The 18,151-nt window shown below is 43.0% G+C and overlaps 1 protein-coding gene across 1 annotated transcript in view; it reads left to right on the top strand.

Moving 5' to 3' along the window:
- The window catches only part of Pkd1l1 (polycystin 1 like 1, transient receptor potential channel interacting), a 129,588-nt gene that overhangs the window by 71,924 nt on the left and 39,513 nt on the right, over positions 1 to 18,151 (top strand). Inside the window, exons 26-34 of the mRNA XM_087584613.1 lie at positions 417 to 527; positions 642 to 796; positions 2,113 to 2,213; positions 4,149 to 4,341; positions 9,595 to 9,678; positions 11,734 to 11,941; positions 14,321 to 14,427; positions 15,576 to 15,792; positions 17,955 to 18,128. Of these exons, the coding sequence (XP_087440739.1) occupies positions 417 to 527; positions 642 to 796; positions 2,113 to 2,213; positions 4,149 to 4,341; positions 9,595 to 9,678; positions 11,734 to 11,941; positions 14,321 to 14,427; positions 15,576 to 15,792; positions 17,955 to 18,128 (1,350 nt within the window). The remainder of the gene's footprint in view (positions 1 to 416; positions 528 to 641; positions 797 to 2,112; positions 2,214 to 4,148; positions 4,342 to 9,594; positions 9,679 to 11,733; positions 11,942 to 14,320; positions 14,428 to 15,575; positions 15,793 to 17,954; positions 18,129 to 18,151) is intronic.

Here is an 18,151-nt window from a genome sequence, read left to right as displayed (position 1 = left end):
AAGGAAGGAAGGAAGGAAGGAAGGAAGGAAGGAAGAAAAAAGAAACATACAAAAAGCATTAAATCTCACTCCCACCTCACCCTCACAAAATCCATCAACCTACCTTGTTAAACTCATTTTGTTTGCACAGAACTGGAAAGACAGTATAGCTCCAATTACTTCCTGATTCATTCTCTCTCTCTCTCTCTCTCTCTCTCTCTCTCTCTCTCTCTCTCAGTTTGGGACAGGGTCTCTACAAAGCCCAGCTATCCTAGAAATCACTATATAGACCAGGATGGCCTCCAACTCACCGAGATTCATCTGCCTCTGCCTCCAAGGGAGTGTCAGGACTAAAGGTATATCCTGCCTCTCACTTTTGGGTCAACTGTTGGCTTTATTCATTCATTCGTTTGTTTGTTTGTTTATTGTTCCCCAAGTTGGGTGGTGTCATGAGCCCTAGGCTCTACAGCTGCAAGAGCAGAAGACCTATCCTCAGAGGACGACTGGAGACACCTGTGACTATAGAATTTGGGGAAGAAGACCACCTGGTAAAGATGGCTGTCCCGCTGCCTCTACTTCATTCAGGCTGGGCTGGCTGCTTCATAATGCACTTACTTCTCCCAAAACAAACTTGGCCTGACTTGCTTTCTTTCCATTGACAGCACAAGAAAAATCCAGCCATGTTTGTGTTGCTTCGGGATGAGGTGAATGTCCATCAGTTCACTGGACTTTCAGAAAACTCCCAGGAATCTTTACAGATACACATTGAATTCTCAAAGCCTGTTATAAGAGCCTTTCCCATCATACTGTTAGTAAGGTGTGTGAAGGTGGCAGCTACAGTGGAAGTGACATTACAACATGATGGGGTGTCCTGAAGGGGTTTTATGATCAAGAATGTCAAGACTGTATGTGTTTTAAAGGAATAATGAGGGTCATTGTCTAAAGAAATTATATATATGCATAGATATGTTTAAGTGTGTGTTGTACGTATGTGTATATATATGCACATGCATGTATACACTTAAAATTATTATACTTTTTTAAAAGCTTGGTTCCTACCTGTTGACTAGATTGTGAAACACCTGAGTTTCAGTTTTCCTATGGATGACTCCATTTTGAAGAAGTCTGATAACACAGACCTGAACCACAATTATTCTACTGTTCCCTCCATCACTTGTTTCTTTTCTCCTTTTTCTCCAGGAGTAAATGTGTTCAAATTTATACTCCCAAAGAGACTTAATAAATTAATCCTCTTTCTCGGTGACATTGAGTATGTGAGATTAGATTGGTCTCATTTAGTGGCTAGACTGTGTGGAAAGGCTATTGGAAACCCTTTGGACTCTGAGGCTGAAACAGTGTTAGAAGTCACCTTAGTGACTGACTGACAGGTGGGGAGGAGCAGTGTCTTCTGGGAGCAGCAGACCTGGGTCTTTCTGTCCTCAGAATCTCCACGTGTTTGGACACATGTTAGCTGTTCCACTGCACCTGCTTGACCAGTATCCCTCAACTGGCTGCAAAGGCCTCAGGAGCAAGGGTATGAGTTATGTCTGCTGCTCAGATAGGCTCCACACATAGCTGAGTCTCCATTCACTGGCTTGACTCTATCTGCCAAGGGAGCCGAGCCATTGGATATCTAAAGGTTTCTGTTTACCTAAAGAATCTGGATTTTTTTTTCACCTAATTTTTCAAAGTCACACACAAAAAGTAATTTCCTTATCTGACTATTTTGAGCCTCTCTTCTCTGCCTGCCAATTCCACACTCCCTGACAGTAGGGCGAAGCACTGGTGCAGATAAGTATACATTTGTCCTGCTCCGTGGCATACAGCCAGATGTTTGCTGTCACTCCATAAAGAAAGCTGGTTATTGTTCTCCTGAAGTAGATGTTGTTTGTTTTGTTTTGGGTTGTTTTGTTTTGTTTGTTTGTTCTTTACAGATATAAGGGATAAAGTATTACATGTGTGCATTGGGGGGGATATTAAGAGGCTGTATATCAGGGAATAACCCATGTTGGTTCTTTTTAGCCCTGATTATCTCCAGCTCTCCCTTTCTAGGACAAAGAATGTTTGTTACAAAGAACATAAGTATACACCGAGAAGAAAAGCTGCACCTCACAACATTATGTTTGCCCCTAGGTTCTCTGAGAAAGCCACACCTTCTGATTTTCTCATGAAGCAAGTCTACTTCTGGGATGAGCAGACTGTACAAATGTATGTACCTGCTGCCCCATGGAGAGGTCAGTGGATGCTAAGCCTTTGAACTCTCCATCCTCGTTATTTGCTGAGGACACACTGTGGCCTGTATGTGCATGTGTTTTTCTTCCTTTACTGCACCAACATCCAAGTCTGCACCACCATAAAACATTTTAAATGGTAAAATCAATAACATCAAAACATTTAATGGTAAACTTTATTAGCCTTATTTTAATTAAAATTATATAACACCCCCTCCTTATTTTTCTTCTATTCAATCCATCCTATGCTTCCTTTTACTCCCTCTTCAAATTATGGCCTTATTACTGTGTTGCACACACAAATACCAAAATATATAAATACAACATGCTCAGTCCACTTAATGGTGTGTGTGTGTGTGTGTGTGTGTGTGTGTGTGTGTGTGTGTGTGTGTTTTAAGGCAGACCACTGCTTGGTCCTGGATTACTAATTAGGTGGCTCCTCCCTGGGGAGGAGAGTGAGAGACCAATCCTCTCACTCTCGTTATTTATGAGTTGCCCGTGGTTCTGTCTCTAAGCATGAGGTCCTGTGAGATCGTCCCATTTCGGTATATCAGCTCTCTTGGGGTTGCACTTCTTCGGGTCTGGTGTAGGCAGCTGTGTTACTGAAGTAGCATGGGCTCTGCTTCCCTGCCACTGCTAAGAGACACAATAGCACAGTAGATTTTCTGCCCGTCCAGCTCTGACGGTCTTCCCAGCCATTCTTCTGCAGAGTTCCTTGAGCCTGAGGTTCAGGAACTGTGTTGTAAATGCATTGATTGGGCCTGGACACTCCACCATCACTTCTTCAATGCATCTTGACCAGTTGTGGATTTCTGTGATTGTCTCCATCTGTTGCAAAGAGAAGTTTCTTTGATGAGGAATGGTGGTCTCTTAGATGTGAGGCCATTGTTAGAAATCAATTCCTTATATCTGACTTTTAAGAGAAATCATTTACATATATAATTTAGCACTGGCCAATGTCACTACTTTAACATTTTAGATCTCTGGCTTATTCGTTATTGCATATTGTATGAAGAATAGTCCAAATATTATTCTTCTGTATATTTACTTCGCTTATTTATTTATCATGAGACTGTGTGGTGTAGTTTATGTTTTATGTGGTTTATGCACACATACATGGGCAGCTGTGCAAATCTCTGTGTGTGCCAAGAAAGAGAAAGATGTCTAGTGTCCTGCTCTATCCCTCTCCATCCTATTCCCTTGAGACAAGGTTTCTCTGTGAACCTGAGACTAGACCAGTGCCCAGCAAAGGTCAATGATCATCTTGTCTCCACTCCCCAGAACACTAGATTACAAGCAAATGTATGACCACATCAAACATTTTATGCAAGTTCTGGGGATTTGAACTCATGTCCTGATGCTTGTACAGCAAGCACTCTTATCCACTTGCCACGTCCCTATTAATTCCATAGTTTTACAAACAACTAATATCTAACTGTTCTCAAAGCATGTATTTAAAACTCTCAGGAGAAAACATCATATAAATGGAAATTAAGTGCTTTTATTTTTAAACATCAAACTTACCAAGAGATGATTGGCTAAACCCAATCCGTGTATTGTCTCCAGAAGCATAGTGTTTGACAAAGCGACTAATGGTCTGAGAAGAAGCAGAAGAGGCTTGAATGGGAGCGACAGAGGAGCTGAACTGTCTCCATTCACACCAGAGTGGAATGACCCCTTTGTTTGGGATGTCATGAAGGACTTAGAACATGGTGGCACTGGAAACACTATTTTTCTCCTAGGCACTTTGTCTCTTACAAATAAAAGTCTGGGCATGTTGAGTTCATTGGAAATTCCCCAAAGCAGGAAATGGCCAGAGTATGATGAACCTTTCAGTCCTTCTCTCTCTCTCTCTGTCCCCAGCTGCCCTCCCACTTGCATTGAGGATGGAGTATGCCCCTTACAAAGTTCATATGATTATTGATATTTTTCTTCTAGGAGCCAATGTGGGATACTTATCCCTATTAGATGCTGATTATGACAGGAAACCTCCAAATAAATATCTTGCTGGGGCTGTAAACTATACGGTGCATTTCCAGTGGATCCAATGTGTGTTTTGGGACAAGACAGAGTGGCGATCCGAAGGTCCCTGTCCACAGCCAGGAACTTCTCCTGAAAAAGTCAACTGCAGGTAGTGGTACACTACTGCTGGGGTAGCCTGGGAATTTTAACCACTGACTCCCCTTTCTTCTGCATTTGTTCCATTCACTAGGGTCTTCCATAAGCGATGTCCTCTTGTGAAAGTTGAGCCATCTTGATAGATGCTCGCCCAGTGGAATGGGCCTGCTACGCCCAGCTGCAAGTCAGTCTTGTGGCTGCCAAGGAAAGGTGCCGGTATCTGCTGGGCCTCTGGCCTGAGCCGCCTGTAATGCCTGGCACGGTGCAGGTAGTCAGTGCCCACTGCGAAATGAGTCAGCAAGTGAGGGGCACATGTGCTCACCAGATAGATGTCTTTGTGTAGATGCCTTGGCATCCTGCGACTGCATTTTGTAGCCAGGCAGGTGGATTCTCTACTGTTACAATCCCTGCCATCCCATATCCTTGTGTGCAAAGGAATTCTCTACCCAAGGGCATGATTTGACAGTTAGCTGCACCTGGAAAGAGAAGTCTCTTCATGGATATAGGCAGGCAGCCTTCCTGGTCGTTTTGGGATATCTGGGTCATATGGCTATAGTAAATGTTATTTATCACCCAGGCATAGACTTAACAATCTTATGATGGTTTGCTTCAGTCCAATCATTTGTGCTGCCCTTACCTTCTCAATGGCATAGAAATTCAGTAATTACTGGTATAGAAGGGTTCATCCATGCTAAGAACAGAGAAGCTACGAGGAGTTTTGTGTTGTGTTTGCCTGTTAGGGGTGAAACCTGTTCAAGTTGTACTAAGCTGGTGACATTTACATCCAATATTACCTTTTCTGTGTTGAATAGTTTTTATTCATTTAAAAAGCATTTGATCATATTAATCCCACATTACCCTCTCTTGTTAACCTCTCACTCCTGGTTCCCCTCCTGCCTTCAAATCATGTGTGTGTGTGTGTGTGTGTGTGTGTGTGTGTGTGTGTGTGCGTTTAATAAAAAATTTATAGAATATATTATGGCCAGGAGTTCTTCTCCTGCATCTCCTCCCACAACCCCCCATCTCCCCATTAATCCAACTCAAACTTTTCCTCCTTCTCTTTTGAAGGCAAACATTCCAATAAAAAAGCAAACAAACGAGAATAAAGTAAATAAATAAATAGCAAGAAGCACAACACACACACACACACACACACACACACACACACTCACACACCAATACACCACAAAACTGGAAAATGTAATACACACACACACAAGACATGTAAGATTTAAAAATGCCCAAAGACAACAAAATATTCAAACATACTATTGAGTTCATTTTATTTTGGCCATCTGTTGCTGGGCTTAACCCGTAAGTGTGCTTTATATGCCTAGTAAAACTCCACTGGAGAAAACTGGTTTTTCTTTGGTAAGTGGTTGTCAGTTGACCATAGCATCTTGGTTAGGGATGGAAGACAGTGTCCATCCACTCCCTTCTCAGCACTGGGACCACATCTGGCCTGAACCTGTGTAGATCCTGTGCATGTTTCCACCATCTCTGTGGGTTCCTATGAGCATCCGTCCTGTTGTGTCTGGAAGATTCTGTTTCCTGAGAGTTTTATGCCAGTAGCCACAGCTGCTGTGAGTCTATGATTCCAATGTCCATGTTATATCCAGAAGCTGGCATTTCAGAGGGTTCTGAGGCATCATCTGACTCCTCTCCGTCTTTATGACCCTCTTCGAACCTGAAGGAGGTTCTATAATTGTCCTGTTTAGAGTCAAGCACGTAACAGTCACTTTCTCAGCATTTTGATGAGTTCTGAGCTTCTGCATTAGTTCACTAAAAGTACACACTTCTCTGACCAAGGTTGAAAGCAACACTAATCTATGTCTATAAAAATGCATATTTGGAAGACAGTTTGACTACCCTATTTAGCAAAAGATCCATAGTACCTTCCTCTCTAGGGCCTGTAATACACACAGACAAAGGTGTTTTATCAGCTTTACAGACATATGTTCCCTATAATGAAGGAAGCCTCAAATCCAATCAGAAGCTATTGCTTACCTCTGAGGCAGTCCTGCCACTACCTCACCAGTGGGCATGCATTACCTAGCAAGTCAGTAGTAGATGGTGCAGGACCCACGGCTGGAGAGCATTGCTAATGATATTTCTTCCCCTACCCTCTGAATAACACCTTCCAGCACTATGATTGCTAGCCAGCAGGGAGCAAGCTTCCAGATGATTTTGCGTGTGTGTGTGTGTGTGTGTGTGTGTGTGTGTGTGTGTGTGTGTGTCCGTCCTATAATCTAACCATAGAGTGTCTTCAGCAATAGGATTTTTACCAGCTAGTTCTGGTGCATAACGAAGAGCAATGGTAGGAGTCTGTATTGTTTGGGGAGCTTCTGGAGACTCCACGGCCAATGAGTCATGAGGAGGTACACAAGCCGCACTAGGCACTTCTAGAAGCAGCATTACACACCCATGCACGCTTATTCAGGGTTCCTCACTTCAAAGTGTTTATTGTTACAGTATCTGTAGTTTATAAATAGCAAAATTCCATTTCTTCTTGTAAGTTCTTAGTTTTGGTTGACCCAACCCTTTACCTTTCCCTACACCTCCCGCTCCGCATTTGAACCTTTTCTCTCCTCTGACCCTCCCCACTTTCTTATGTGTTTACTTTCCCTCCCAAGACCTTTCCTGCAGCTGCCTCTCTCGGTTCTTCTCTTGCTTCCCAGCCTCTTCTGGCAACTCCTTGCTCCAACTGAATATGGAAATCTAAAAATTTTAAAACTAAAATCCATATGTGAAAGAGAACAAGACATTTGTTTTTCTGGGACTGGTTAAACTCATGCAAATAATATTTTCGGCGTCCACCCATTTCCTGCAAATTTAATTGTGTGTGTGTGTGTGTGTGTGTGTGTGTTGAGTAGAATTCCGTTGTGTACATGTACCACATCTTTATTATCCACCCATCAACCCATAGACATCCCATTCCCTGGCTATTGTGGGTAGAGCTACAATGAACACGGATATGCAGATATCTCTGTCAGAGACTCTAGAATTCTTTAAGTCTCTGCCCAGAGTAGTGTGGCTGGGTCATGTGGTAGTTCTACTTTTAGCCTTTTATTTTTATAGGTATAGTGTTTTACTTATAGAACTAATTTGGTGTAGGATTCCTCTCTATGTTTTTAAAATTAATCATTCCATTCCTTTACATCTCAAATGATATCCCGGTTACCCCTCCGCAAGCCCCCATCCCACAATCCCTCCATCCCACAAGCCCTCTCTCTTCCCTCCCCTCTGCCTCTATGAGGGTGTACCCCCACCCACCCACCGTCTCCCATACCATCCCTCCAGAATCCCCCTATGCTGGGGCATCAAACCTCTACAGTACCTAGGGCCTCCCCTCCCACTGATGTCAGACAAGTCCATCCTCTGCTACATATGTATCTGGAGCCATGGACACTCCATGTACACTCCTTGGTTGGTGATCTAATCCCTGGAATCCCTTGGAGTTCCAGCCAGATGATGTTCTTCCTGTGGGGTTGCAATCCCCCTCGGCCTTTTGAAAAATCTCTACACTGACAGTTATTGTACCAACTGCTCTTGCTACCAGTGGTGAATGAGGGCTCTCTCTTTCCTACAGCCTCCCCATCATTGATTGTGATTTGATTTCTTGATGGCAGTCATTCTGTCTGGTGGGATAGAATCTCGAAGTAGTTTGAATTTGCCATTCCCTGATGGCTAAGGATGCTAAACACTGTTGCAAATGTTCACTTGCATTTCCTCTTCATTCTCTGTCAGATTCATAGCCCACTTTTAATTGCGGGGTTTTTTAATTTCACGTTTAGAAAATTTTTTAGTTTCTTGTATTATCTAGATACTTCATTTTTCTACTTGATCTTTTTTATTTTTTCTTTTATTGAAAATAGATTCTTTTCTTATATAATACATCCTGATTATAGTTTATTCCTCCCTCCACTCCTCCTATTTCCTCTCTTTCCTCCAGATCCACTTCCTTTCTGTCTCTTATTAGAAAAAGACAGGGTTCTAAAAGATATCACCGAACATGACAAAATAAAACATAAGTTGAAGCAAAAACAGTCATACTGAAGTTAGAAACAGCAGCCCAACAGGAGAGAGGCGTCCTAAAAGCAGGCACAAGAGTCAGAGACTCCCTTGCTCTCATGATCAAGAGTCCCATAAAAAGATTATCTAAATATTAATCTTCTGCCAGATGACAATTGGCAAAGATTTTCTCCGTTGTGCAGACTGCCTCATCAATCAGTCGATAGTTTCATTTGCTGAACAGCTTTTTAATATCATTAGATTCCCTTTGTCTTATTTTCTGAGAAACTGGAGTCCCTTTTAGAAAGTCTTACATAGGCCTGTTTCTTACCGAATATCCTCTACCTTTTCCTCTACTGGTTTTAGAATCTCCAGGTTTAAATCTTTAATCCACTTGGAGTTGATTTTATTGAGGGAGAGAGATAATTACCTAGTTTCATCTTTCTACCTGTAGGTACCGAGCTTTTCCAGCACTATTTATTGAAGATGCTGTCTTCTTCAATGTGCATTTTTGGTATCTTTGTCAAAAATCAAGTGGCTGTAGTTCTATGGACTTATGTCTAAATTCTCTATTTCAACCCACTGGTTTCCATGTTTTGCGTGTGTGTGTGTGTGTGTGTGTGTGTGTGTGTGTGTGTGTGAAAATGCCACATTATTGTTATTACTATGGCTTTTAGTAGCCCTTTACAGTAATGTGGCGCCATGGGAAGTCACTGATAATATTGCAGTGTTTAGACATTCTCAGCTGTTAAATCATACATGAAAACAATCCTTTGTTCTCTCCTACACAGTACTCTTTCCCCTCCAAGAGCCAGAGTCACAAAGGAAGAATATGCAGAAACTATCTTCATGGTAATAAAGAGGAGGCAACTTTATGTTTTAAAAAATAGTATTTGCAGTTGTTGTCATGACAGGCTTAGCAATGATGGGTTATCTGTAAGACCAGGACAGGTGCTTAAGCAAAAGTCAGCCCACATGAGGCTCTAACCTGACTCTCAGGTGAGAACGTGCTGTGGTGAGTCTGCCTGTAGGGGGCAGTGTACTGCGCTGTCTGACATTTGAGGACAGTCTCCTGACTCCCAGTACCAGGCTTGAGGCTCTGTGTAGAACAGATAGTTACAAATGAAGACATGGCAAACTGGAGTACATCATACGATCAGAAAAACTAGCGTGTCTTTTTTTCCAACTTCTCATTGTCCCATCCCAAACATCTGGACCCAGCCTACATTACTTCTCATGTGCTTTCCCCTTCTAGCTACCATCGCCTTGCACCTTTCTCTGTCCTAAGAAGAAAGCTGAATGCCACTTTTCAAGTGAGCAGCGTTTCTGAGTTTCAGAGGTGAGAGTTCCTTTCTCTGAGGGAAAACATCATTCCATGTGCGCTGGTGACCACGTAAGAGATGCCCATGCTCTGCTGAGTCTCTACTTAACACTTATGTCACATGTTTGTTTTCTGGAGCACAGATATTAGGAATGCTAGTCTTCTCGTGTTCTGTTACCGCTGTTTATACTTTACAGCCACAGGTGGGAGCCTTATGAATACTGGGAAGCCGATATCTTTTTTACTTGTCAGCTTGGCTATATTTAAGTCTAGAGTGGGTCAATTATTACCAATTTAATTAATATCTACAGCAATAAAGAATGACCCTCAGTTTGCTCATACTCTCTTAGCCTCAGTTTTCAATAACAACCTCTACCCTATTTTAAATGGTAAGTTCAAAAGTTACCGTGTATTTGTAACTCCTGTCTCATAACAAACAACTGTATTTAGAGTATGGAAAATGAGTGTATTGAGGGAAAGCCACTTGGAATATTTCTTGCACTTATATTGGTAGAATATGAAACTGTCCTTCACTTATGCATGGTACTTAGTACATTAGTTGGTGGGCCTGATATGCAGTATCTTAGGTGGGCTTTTTATTTCTGTTAAGAAACACCATGACCATGCAACAATTATAAAGAAAGTATTTAATTGAGGCTGGCTTACAGTTCAGAGGTTTGGTCCATTATTGTCAGGCAAAAAGCCTGGTGGACATGGAGAGGTAGCTGAGAGTTCTACATCTGAATCTGCAGGTAGCAGAGAGAGAGAAAGAGCAGCATTGGGCCTAGAGCATTTGAAGTCTCAAAGTCCACCCCCAGTAACACACTCCAACAAGGCCACACCTCCTAATAGTGCCACTTTTTATGAACCTATGGGATCCATTGTCCTTCAAACCACCACAGGTAGCAAGTCAGTCATTAGTTACTAACAAAGGATGCTATGCCAGGGAAGATTTCCAGCCAACCGATTCTCAGGGCTTAGAGTACAGTGAGCCAGTCCTGGTTTCTGCAACACCAGTGCTATTTGTGCATAGACAAGGAGGAGCATGGCATGATGCTACTGCAGACAGAAAGTAGCAGCCAAAGTCACCCAAAGCACTGGTGACATCTGGGAGGTTCCAGGATGTAATGGAGGGAAAGAAAGGGTGAGCCGGAAATAGGAGGCTGTGAGTTCAAGATGCGTGCTTGAGAGCAAGTGTGATCTGACTCTGGTTCTGCTCTAGAAGAAGAAAGAAGAACTCTGGGGATCAAGCGCATATTCTAGTTCTTCAGTGGAGTAAGAGTAATGAGGCAGGAGACTAGAAAGGTAGCATTCCCACACAGCATAGTCCCTCTGAAATTTGTCAAATACAGATAAAGCCCAAGTCCCAGGTATGCTAAGGTTCTGGCTAGAGGGACTTTACATGGGTGACTCTCTGTGGGTCTACAGAGAGGAGGCGGCTGGGTATGAGCTCTCCTAGGCAAACTTGGTGCATCAGTAGCAGGGACCAGGTGAGTGTACGTTGCAGGTGGAGAGCAAGCAGCCTCCCTCACGGGAACATGACTGTGCAGAAGACGTACACTGGAGCATCTTGAGCTTCTGTCTTGCTCTGCTAGGAGGCAGCAGTAGGAGAACTGAAAGGCACATCAGTATTACAAAGCATGCCCCATATAGGGACATTCTTCTTTCTTTCCTTCTCTTCTTCCATTGTTTCATTCATACTAAGGATTAAACCCAGAGCCTCGCATATGCTAGGCAAGTACTCACTCTATCACTGAGCCATACACCCTAGCCCCGGCATTCTTTTTCAATTTCTGTCTAAGTTCATTGGGCCTGGCAGGGTCCAACTTTCTACCACCCCAGTTGGATCATCACAGACTCCTTGTGGCTTCAGTGTAGTTTGCAGGATGCCTGGCTGGCATTTGCCATGGGCAACTCTGCTTTCAGTCTCCTTCCACTCAAACAGGATGAGGTGTTTGGAAAATATGTCCATGACAACCAATGAGAGCTTGTGAATTATTAAAGTGCTAATCCGTCTTCCTGAATGCCAGTTCCCATGAGGAATTACTTTAATTTCTCTTCCTTTGTTTACAGTCACCCACACAACTTGCTTCCCAGTATTTTCAGTGTGTTTTTCTTGGTTCTTTATGGATTTTTGATGAGTAAAAGCAGCTGTGTAGATTGTCATAAGAAAAAGGATCCTGGTTGTATTTTTCTGGAAGAAGAAGCACTGCTTGGCCACCAGCTGTATGCAGTTGTCATTGACACTGGCTTCCGGTCACCAGCCAGATTTACCTCAAAGGTAATGTGAGCTCCTAGCAAAGCCTTTAGTGAGCTCTAAGGGTGTGGAGGGCCTGATAGTATGACAAGACAATAAGATGGTCCCCTGTCCTCCTGCATATTTGTAAGACAAAAGGCAGGGCCCTCGCTTCCTGCCCCCAGGATTCTCATTTCCCTTTCTGCCTTCAGGTAAAAAGCAGCTTCAGAGGTTTCTTCTGAGTGGAACTCTTCTGAACTGTGCTGTACTCCTCTGAGTTAACACTGAATGCCTGGCCCACACAGAGAAGGATCTAGCAAGAAAGGAGTAAGAGGTCCCTAGCCTAGCTTTTGGGCTAAGAGGGAACAGGCTAGGTTGGGAGTTGGAGGCTAAAGGCAGAGTTCCCTAGAGAAGCAAATGAATGATGAGGAGAGGAGGAGGACAAAGAAAGGCCACCCTAGCAGCCCACCCAGGCCAAAGTGGGCTATGGAAGAGAGGTCTGCAAGCGCAGAAACAAACTGATTCAGGACCATATGCTATCAATGTGCTCCTTCAAATACACCAGGAAGTCTGCATGTGTGCTTGATACATACTCCATTTTTCTCCAAAAACCATGTCTGCTTAATGGAAACCATAGGACCAGAGGCAGGGGAGTATGACCTTATCTAGAAGCCAGAAAATAGATCTGTGTGCCCTTGATATGCTTGTACAAAAAACAATGTAAAATAATTAGGCCCAATGAGTTAGACAAACTTGTTAGATTCATCATTGGTGTGAGGTGAACATACCACTCATCCACACAGGAGTCAGTGACTTTCATTCCACAGAAGTGGAAGCAACATCCCCCTCCTAGTGACAAAACATTGAGAACTTAAAGGTGAATTCATCTAACATATATAGGAGAAACAGGGAAAGAATTTGCTCAATATTTATAAAAGACCTAAATAAATAGATATCTTTATGCCATGGCCAACACAACTTCTTTCCCCTTGTAATAAATCTTTAGGAGTGATGGTAATGATGATAATGTGAATCAGTCTATTCCTATATGCATATGACTTGTCTTATTGGAGTTTGTTTTGCTTTCTTTTGAAAGGATTGTGATTGCTTCCAGACATTTTTTTCTGAGTAGCCTCTCTGGTCTATACGACCTCAAAACACACCCTAGTCACTTTGGGGATCTGTAGGGAGAACAGGGTCTTTTGGTTTGGTTTTGCTTAACTGTTTGTCTGCTTGTTGATACAGGATCTCACTAAATAACTGCACTAGCCTAGAACTTGCTCAGGCTGGCCTCAAACTCAAGAGGTTCTCTTGCCTCTTCTTCCCAAGTGCTGGGGTTAAAAGCATGTCACCACACCCGGCCACCACACCATCTGTTTCACTGTAAACACACACACACACACACACACACACACCACCACCACCACCACCACCACCACCACCAACATCACCACCATCACCACCAACAATAACAAGAAACCTAAGACATAAGGAGATTAAAGCCAATTAAATTAACTGTATTTTCAGAAAAATGCCTTCCAGAACAGGAATTATTGATTGTTAAGTTCATGTGGAAGGGAATACTACTACCCAGGAGAATATTAGGCTTAACAATCTGAAAGAGAACAGGGTTGACTTCCCAGACATCCAGGCATGAGCCATCACAGTGTAGTGTCTTATGGGGTTGGCCAGTAGACTTATGTGACAGCAAGACACCTTAGAAATGACCCAAACATGTGTCTGGGTCTTATAGACCAGAGAGGATATTCAGCAAAACATGTCAGAGAAATCACAGACCTTGCAAAAGAAAGCAATATAAAATATTTAATTGACATAAAATACAGGCACACACACAAAAAAAATAGTCCCAGGAATATAACAACAGATAGGTAATTTTACAAAGAATTCAGTAACTACTCAGAGAAGATTACTTTAGACTAGAACAGGATTTCAAAGACAAGAGATTAATGCTTTCTTACGGAAAAGTTAAAATGATACCACATCAAAGCTGAAGGTTCCTGTGTGACAGATGCCAGGGACAGTAATAAGCACAGCCCAGTGCTATCCTAGAGTGCTCCTGGCGGACATCAGTACCGCACTCACCAGCCCTGCCCCAACTCAGGTGTCCTGCAGGCCTCCCCCAGTGCTCTACCAACATGTCCTGGCTATGAGTTGGTGCCCTCCATGGAGTTCTCCTGCCCTGCTGAGGGGGATCCCACAGGGGATCCCATTCTTCCAGAAAAAAATTGTGGAGAACTGGCTAGTCAAGAAGACTCTGCCATGAAGGATGCCAGCCTTGGTCTGTAAAGGCTCTGTAAGCCATGCAGGCCCCACAGCAGGCCTCAGTACTGGGACCCACCAGTACTGAGCTGAAGTGAGCCTCTGTGACACATCTTCAGATCTCATATCTGCTTCTGTTTTAAGGTTTTCATTGTTCTATGTGGTGAAAATGGACACTCAGAAACCAAAGAACTTTGCTGTCCAGAGAAGCCCTTGTTTGGAAGGAACTCCAGGCACACCTTTATCCTGAGGTATCGATGACTACTGCAACCACATGTCTGGGGAAAGAGGCTGGTCAGAATGGGGTATCACAAAGATACTGAGCCGAGGGCATTGGCTTTCTGAGCATCATCCTAAGATAGAGCTTGCTGGTGAAGCATAGAAAGGGTATGATCGCTGGCTCACACACTTACAGTTCTAAGAAGGCTCTGGTTTTGCTTTGTCTTTTGAAGGCAGGACCTCACTATGCAGCCGTGGCAGGTCTGAAATTCACTATATAGACCAGGCTGGCCTTGAACTTGCAACTATCCTCCTGCCTCTGCCATCTGGGGGCTGGAATTACAAGCATGCCTAATGTATAGACTATTACTACTCTTTAGTGTAGATTAGCATGGGGGTAAGAATAAAGGCAGGAAAAAAAGGTGGAGGCTTACTAAGCTTGTTTACTAGAATAAGTGGGTTGTTTTTTTTTTACTGTCACAAAACCTGATTAAATTGATTAGTGCTGCCACCCAAAATTAGGAAGAGCAATGGTGCATGGTGTTACAAAGATGAGTGTCATGGGGAGAGATATGATTTATCAAGGTAGAAATTCTTTTATCAAGATAGACATTCTAGAAAGCATGAAAATACTGAAGTCATCTTTCCTCATGAAAAATTTACATTCACTCTAATTCATTTATAATGTTTATTATTCTGGAGCATGTTTTTATAAAGACAGTAACAGTTAACCTCAGACTAATTCCCATCACATACAGACAGATGGAGACCTGAGACTTGAAGTTATAGCCATTCCCTTTCCAAGAGATGTGTCCCAGGCCACACAGTAGATCCCTGAACCTACTTGATTGTCCTTTGACATCCAAACCTGAGATAAAATATGAGTTATTAATGAGGCGCAGCACAAGATTATTGCTAGAGTCACTCTAACAATACAGTGCAAGGAATTGTTTATTTCTAGAATTTTCCGTTAGTATTTTTCATTTGTGCTTGATAACTGAAACCATGGTAAGCAAACTGATGATAAAGAGGGCACTGGAGTCAATCCTGTAGGCCTGTGTGCCCCTATTGGTCACAATGCTAATTGGAACCCACTGTCCCTAAGGAGCACATCAGAGCGTTGAGATTTTTATAGGTGTCGAATACACATGGCCAATAAGACATTTCTGTGTGTCACTAGCACGCCTCACCAACTGGGTCCACTCCAGAAGATCCGTCTCTGGCATGACAGTAGTGGACTTTCCCCAAGCTGGTTCATCAGCCACGTGATGGTGAAGGAGCTATGCTCAGGACAAGCCTGGTTTTTCTCTGCTCAGTGCTGGCTGGCTGTGAGCAAAAGGGGTGGCCAGGTATTAGGCGAGTTCTTCTGCCTGAGCCATGGTCTCAGTTTCTGGAAGGTAGGCTCCCTGCAGATGACCCATGACATTCCAGAATGTTCAGTATTTTTTGGTGCCTACTTCTGTTTCTCTTTCTAAAGTTGTGATTTGAACTTTCCCAATGTGAAGTAGTTCACTCTCAAGATACCCAGGTCATGTAACTTCTGAAGACAATGTGAACAAAAGTCTGTTCACCTAGATAGGACTGACAACACATCAAAGAAATTAGTCCATCCAAGCCTATCTTGGTGAGCCAATTGAGGTGTGGATTACTTACAAGGGTGTGGTTGACTCCACGGAAGCTACATCACAAAAATGTCCACCCCAACATGGGTGGCAACCCCATTAACACAGCATCCCTGAAGCTCTGCCCTACTTGCGGACAGTCCCCAGCCTCTACATAGCAATTGTTTACTGTTTCCTATTTGTGAGTCTGCTTCAGGATCTGTGTCTTAACACTACCCTTCTCCTCCAGGAGGGGACATTTCAGTTTGAAGGAAATAGCTGCACTGTCTTTACCGTAATGTAGTTCTTTGATCTACACCAACAACAAATTTCTAGAACTTCTGGCTGTTGGTGATCTGCAGCATCTGAGAGGTCCCAAATTAAAGACCTGTTGTTGACCCATGTGCTATGACAATTCCACTGTCACAGAATACAGACATGCCATGACTGCAGTGTCAGATGGCAAGTAAATCCCAATAGGTGGCAAAATTGTCTATGATCTCACAGACCAAGTATGAACTTTTTATTCCCATTTACTCCCTGTTGATGGTTATTGGCCCATTTGCAAACATTCCCACTTTATGTTCAATGTTTTAGAATAAATCCCATCCTGAATTTTGTTTTAGATAACTTAAAAGCCCACTGTACACAGCTATTTGAGGCTACCTGTTATGTAGCCACAATTTTCCTTTATTTATTATCATTGCAGCACAATGTCACAAGAGACACATACTTCTTTGAGATTTGTCTGAAGAAATTCTTTTTTTTAATTTCCATATTTTTTGTTCATTTGTGTGTGTGTGTGTGTGTGTGTGTGTGTGTGTGTGTGTGTGTGTGTGTTAGAGAACAACTTACATGAATTGGTTCTCTCCTCTCACCACGGGGGTCCTGGGGACTGGACTCAAGTCATCAAGCTTGGCAGCAAGCACTTTTACCTTCTGAGCCATCTTGTCTACCTGCCATTTCCTGGGCACTTCTCTTTTTCTTTCCATTGTCACTGAAGTGAGGAGTATCCGGTATTGCCAATTTAGCACAAAGCATGGCTAAACGTGAATCAACATGAGTTTGAAACAATAATTTCAAAACAGCCATGGAATGTAGAAAAAATTAGTACTATAAACTAGAAGCCTGGCTTAACTGTAGCATCCCTTAGATAACAATATCCATGGTTGTCTCTCTAGCTATTGTGCTTGAGAACTTTAGGTGAGAAGCCTGACTTGACTGATTACATCATCTGTGAGCACATATGGCTGGGTCACCTGACTGGAATCAATGGTCACCTGGGAATTTATATGCAAAAGATATATCCTCAGTCAATTAAACTGTTTTGTTGGTGTGTGTTGACTAAACTGATTATATTTATAATACTACATCTGTCCATAAATAGTTTTTTATCTAGAGTGCCTAACACCAAGTTTAAGTTTCATGGAAATTTTTTAAATCCAGTGAAATTCCACAAAATATTATGACCTGCTGGGCACCAGACCTTGTAAGACTACTGAGTAGAAGGCAGGTCAATCCCAGGTCTCAGTGCATCCAGAGCTGGTGCCCTGCTGAAAGACTGTGTTTCTGGAGACAGGGCTTATAATGGGGATATCTAGAAAGTCCTTTGGGAACAGAAAGGAAAGAAATGGTGGGAGGCTAAGACAGGAGGTCTCTGAGAGCTAGCACGAGTGACGCAGAGAGCTAGGTGGTACTAAACCTTCAGAAGCATCAGCAGGAGGTTGAAGTGGGTCAGAGTCCAGGTGGTAAATGTGTGACCCAGTGAGGTACTGCTGAAGCGGGAGAGGGGAGGAAGGAGGCAGAACAAGGTACCACGAGCGGCATCTACCTGCACCAACCCCATCTCCAGGAAGTATCCAGCTTTCAGCTGAAAGCTAAAAGCCAAGAAACAATAGACTCATTCCTTAGCTCACACATGTTTGTGTCTGAGGAAACACCTGTGGTTTCTGTTTCAGCTTTTCTACTCGAAGTTCACGGAGTACCTGGAGGATTTCCACATCTGGTTCTCACTGTACAGTCAGCCCCCATCCAGCAACTACCTACACACACAGCGACTTGCTGTGTCCTTCTGCCTGCTGTCTGTCTACTCATGCCTCACTGCCCTTGTCACTGTGGGGGGCCACGAACAGGTAAGAGGCAGCAAATTTCCAGC

This window comes from Rattus norvegicus, chromosome 14 (assembly GCF_021556685.1).
Source record: "Rattus norvegicus strain SHRSP/BbbUtx chromosome 14, alternate assembly SHRSP_T2T, whole genome shotgun sequence".
Lineage (NCBI taxonomy): Eukaryota > Metazoa > Chordata > Mammalia > Rodentia > Muridae > Rattus > Rattus norvegicus.
The sequence above is the reverse complement of the archived record's forward strand: the minus strand, read 5'-3'. Positions and strand labels throughout refer to the sequence as shown.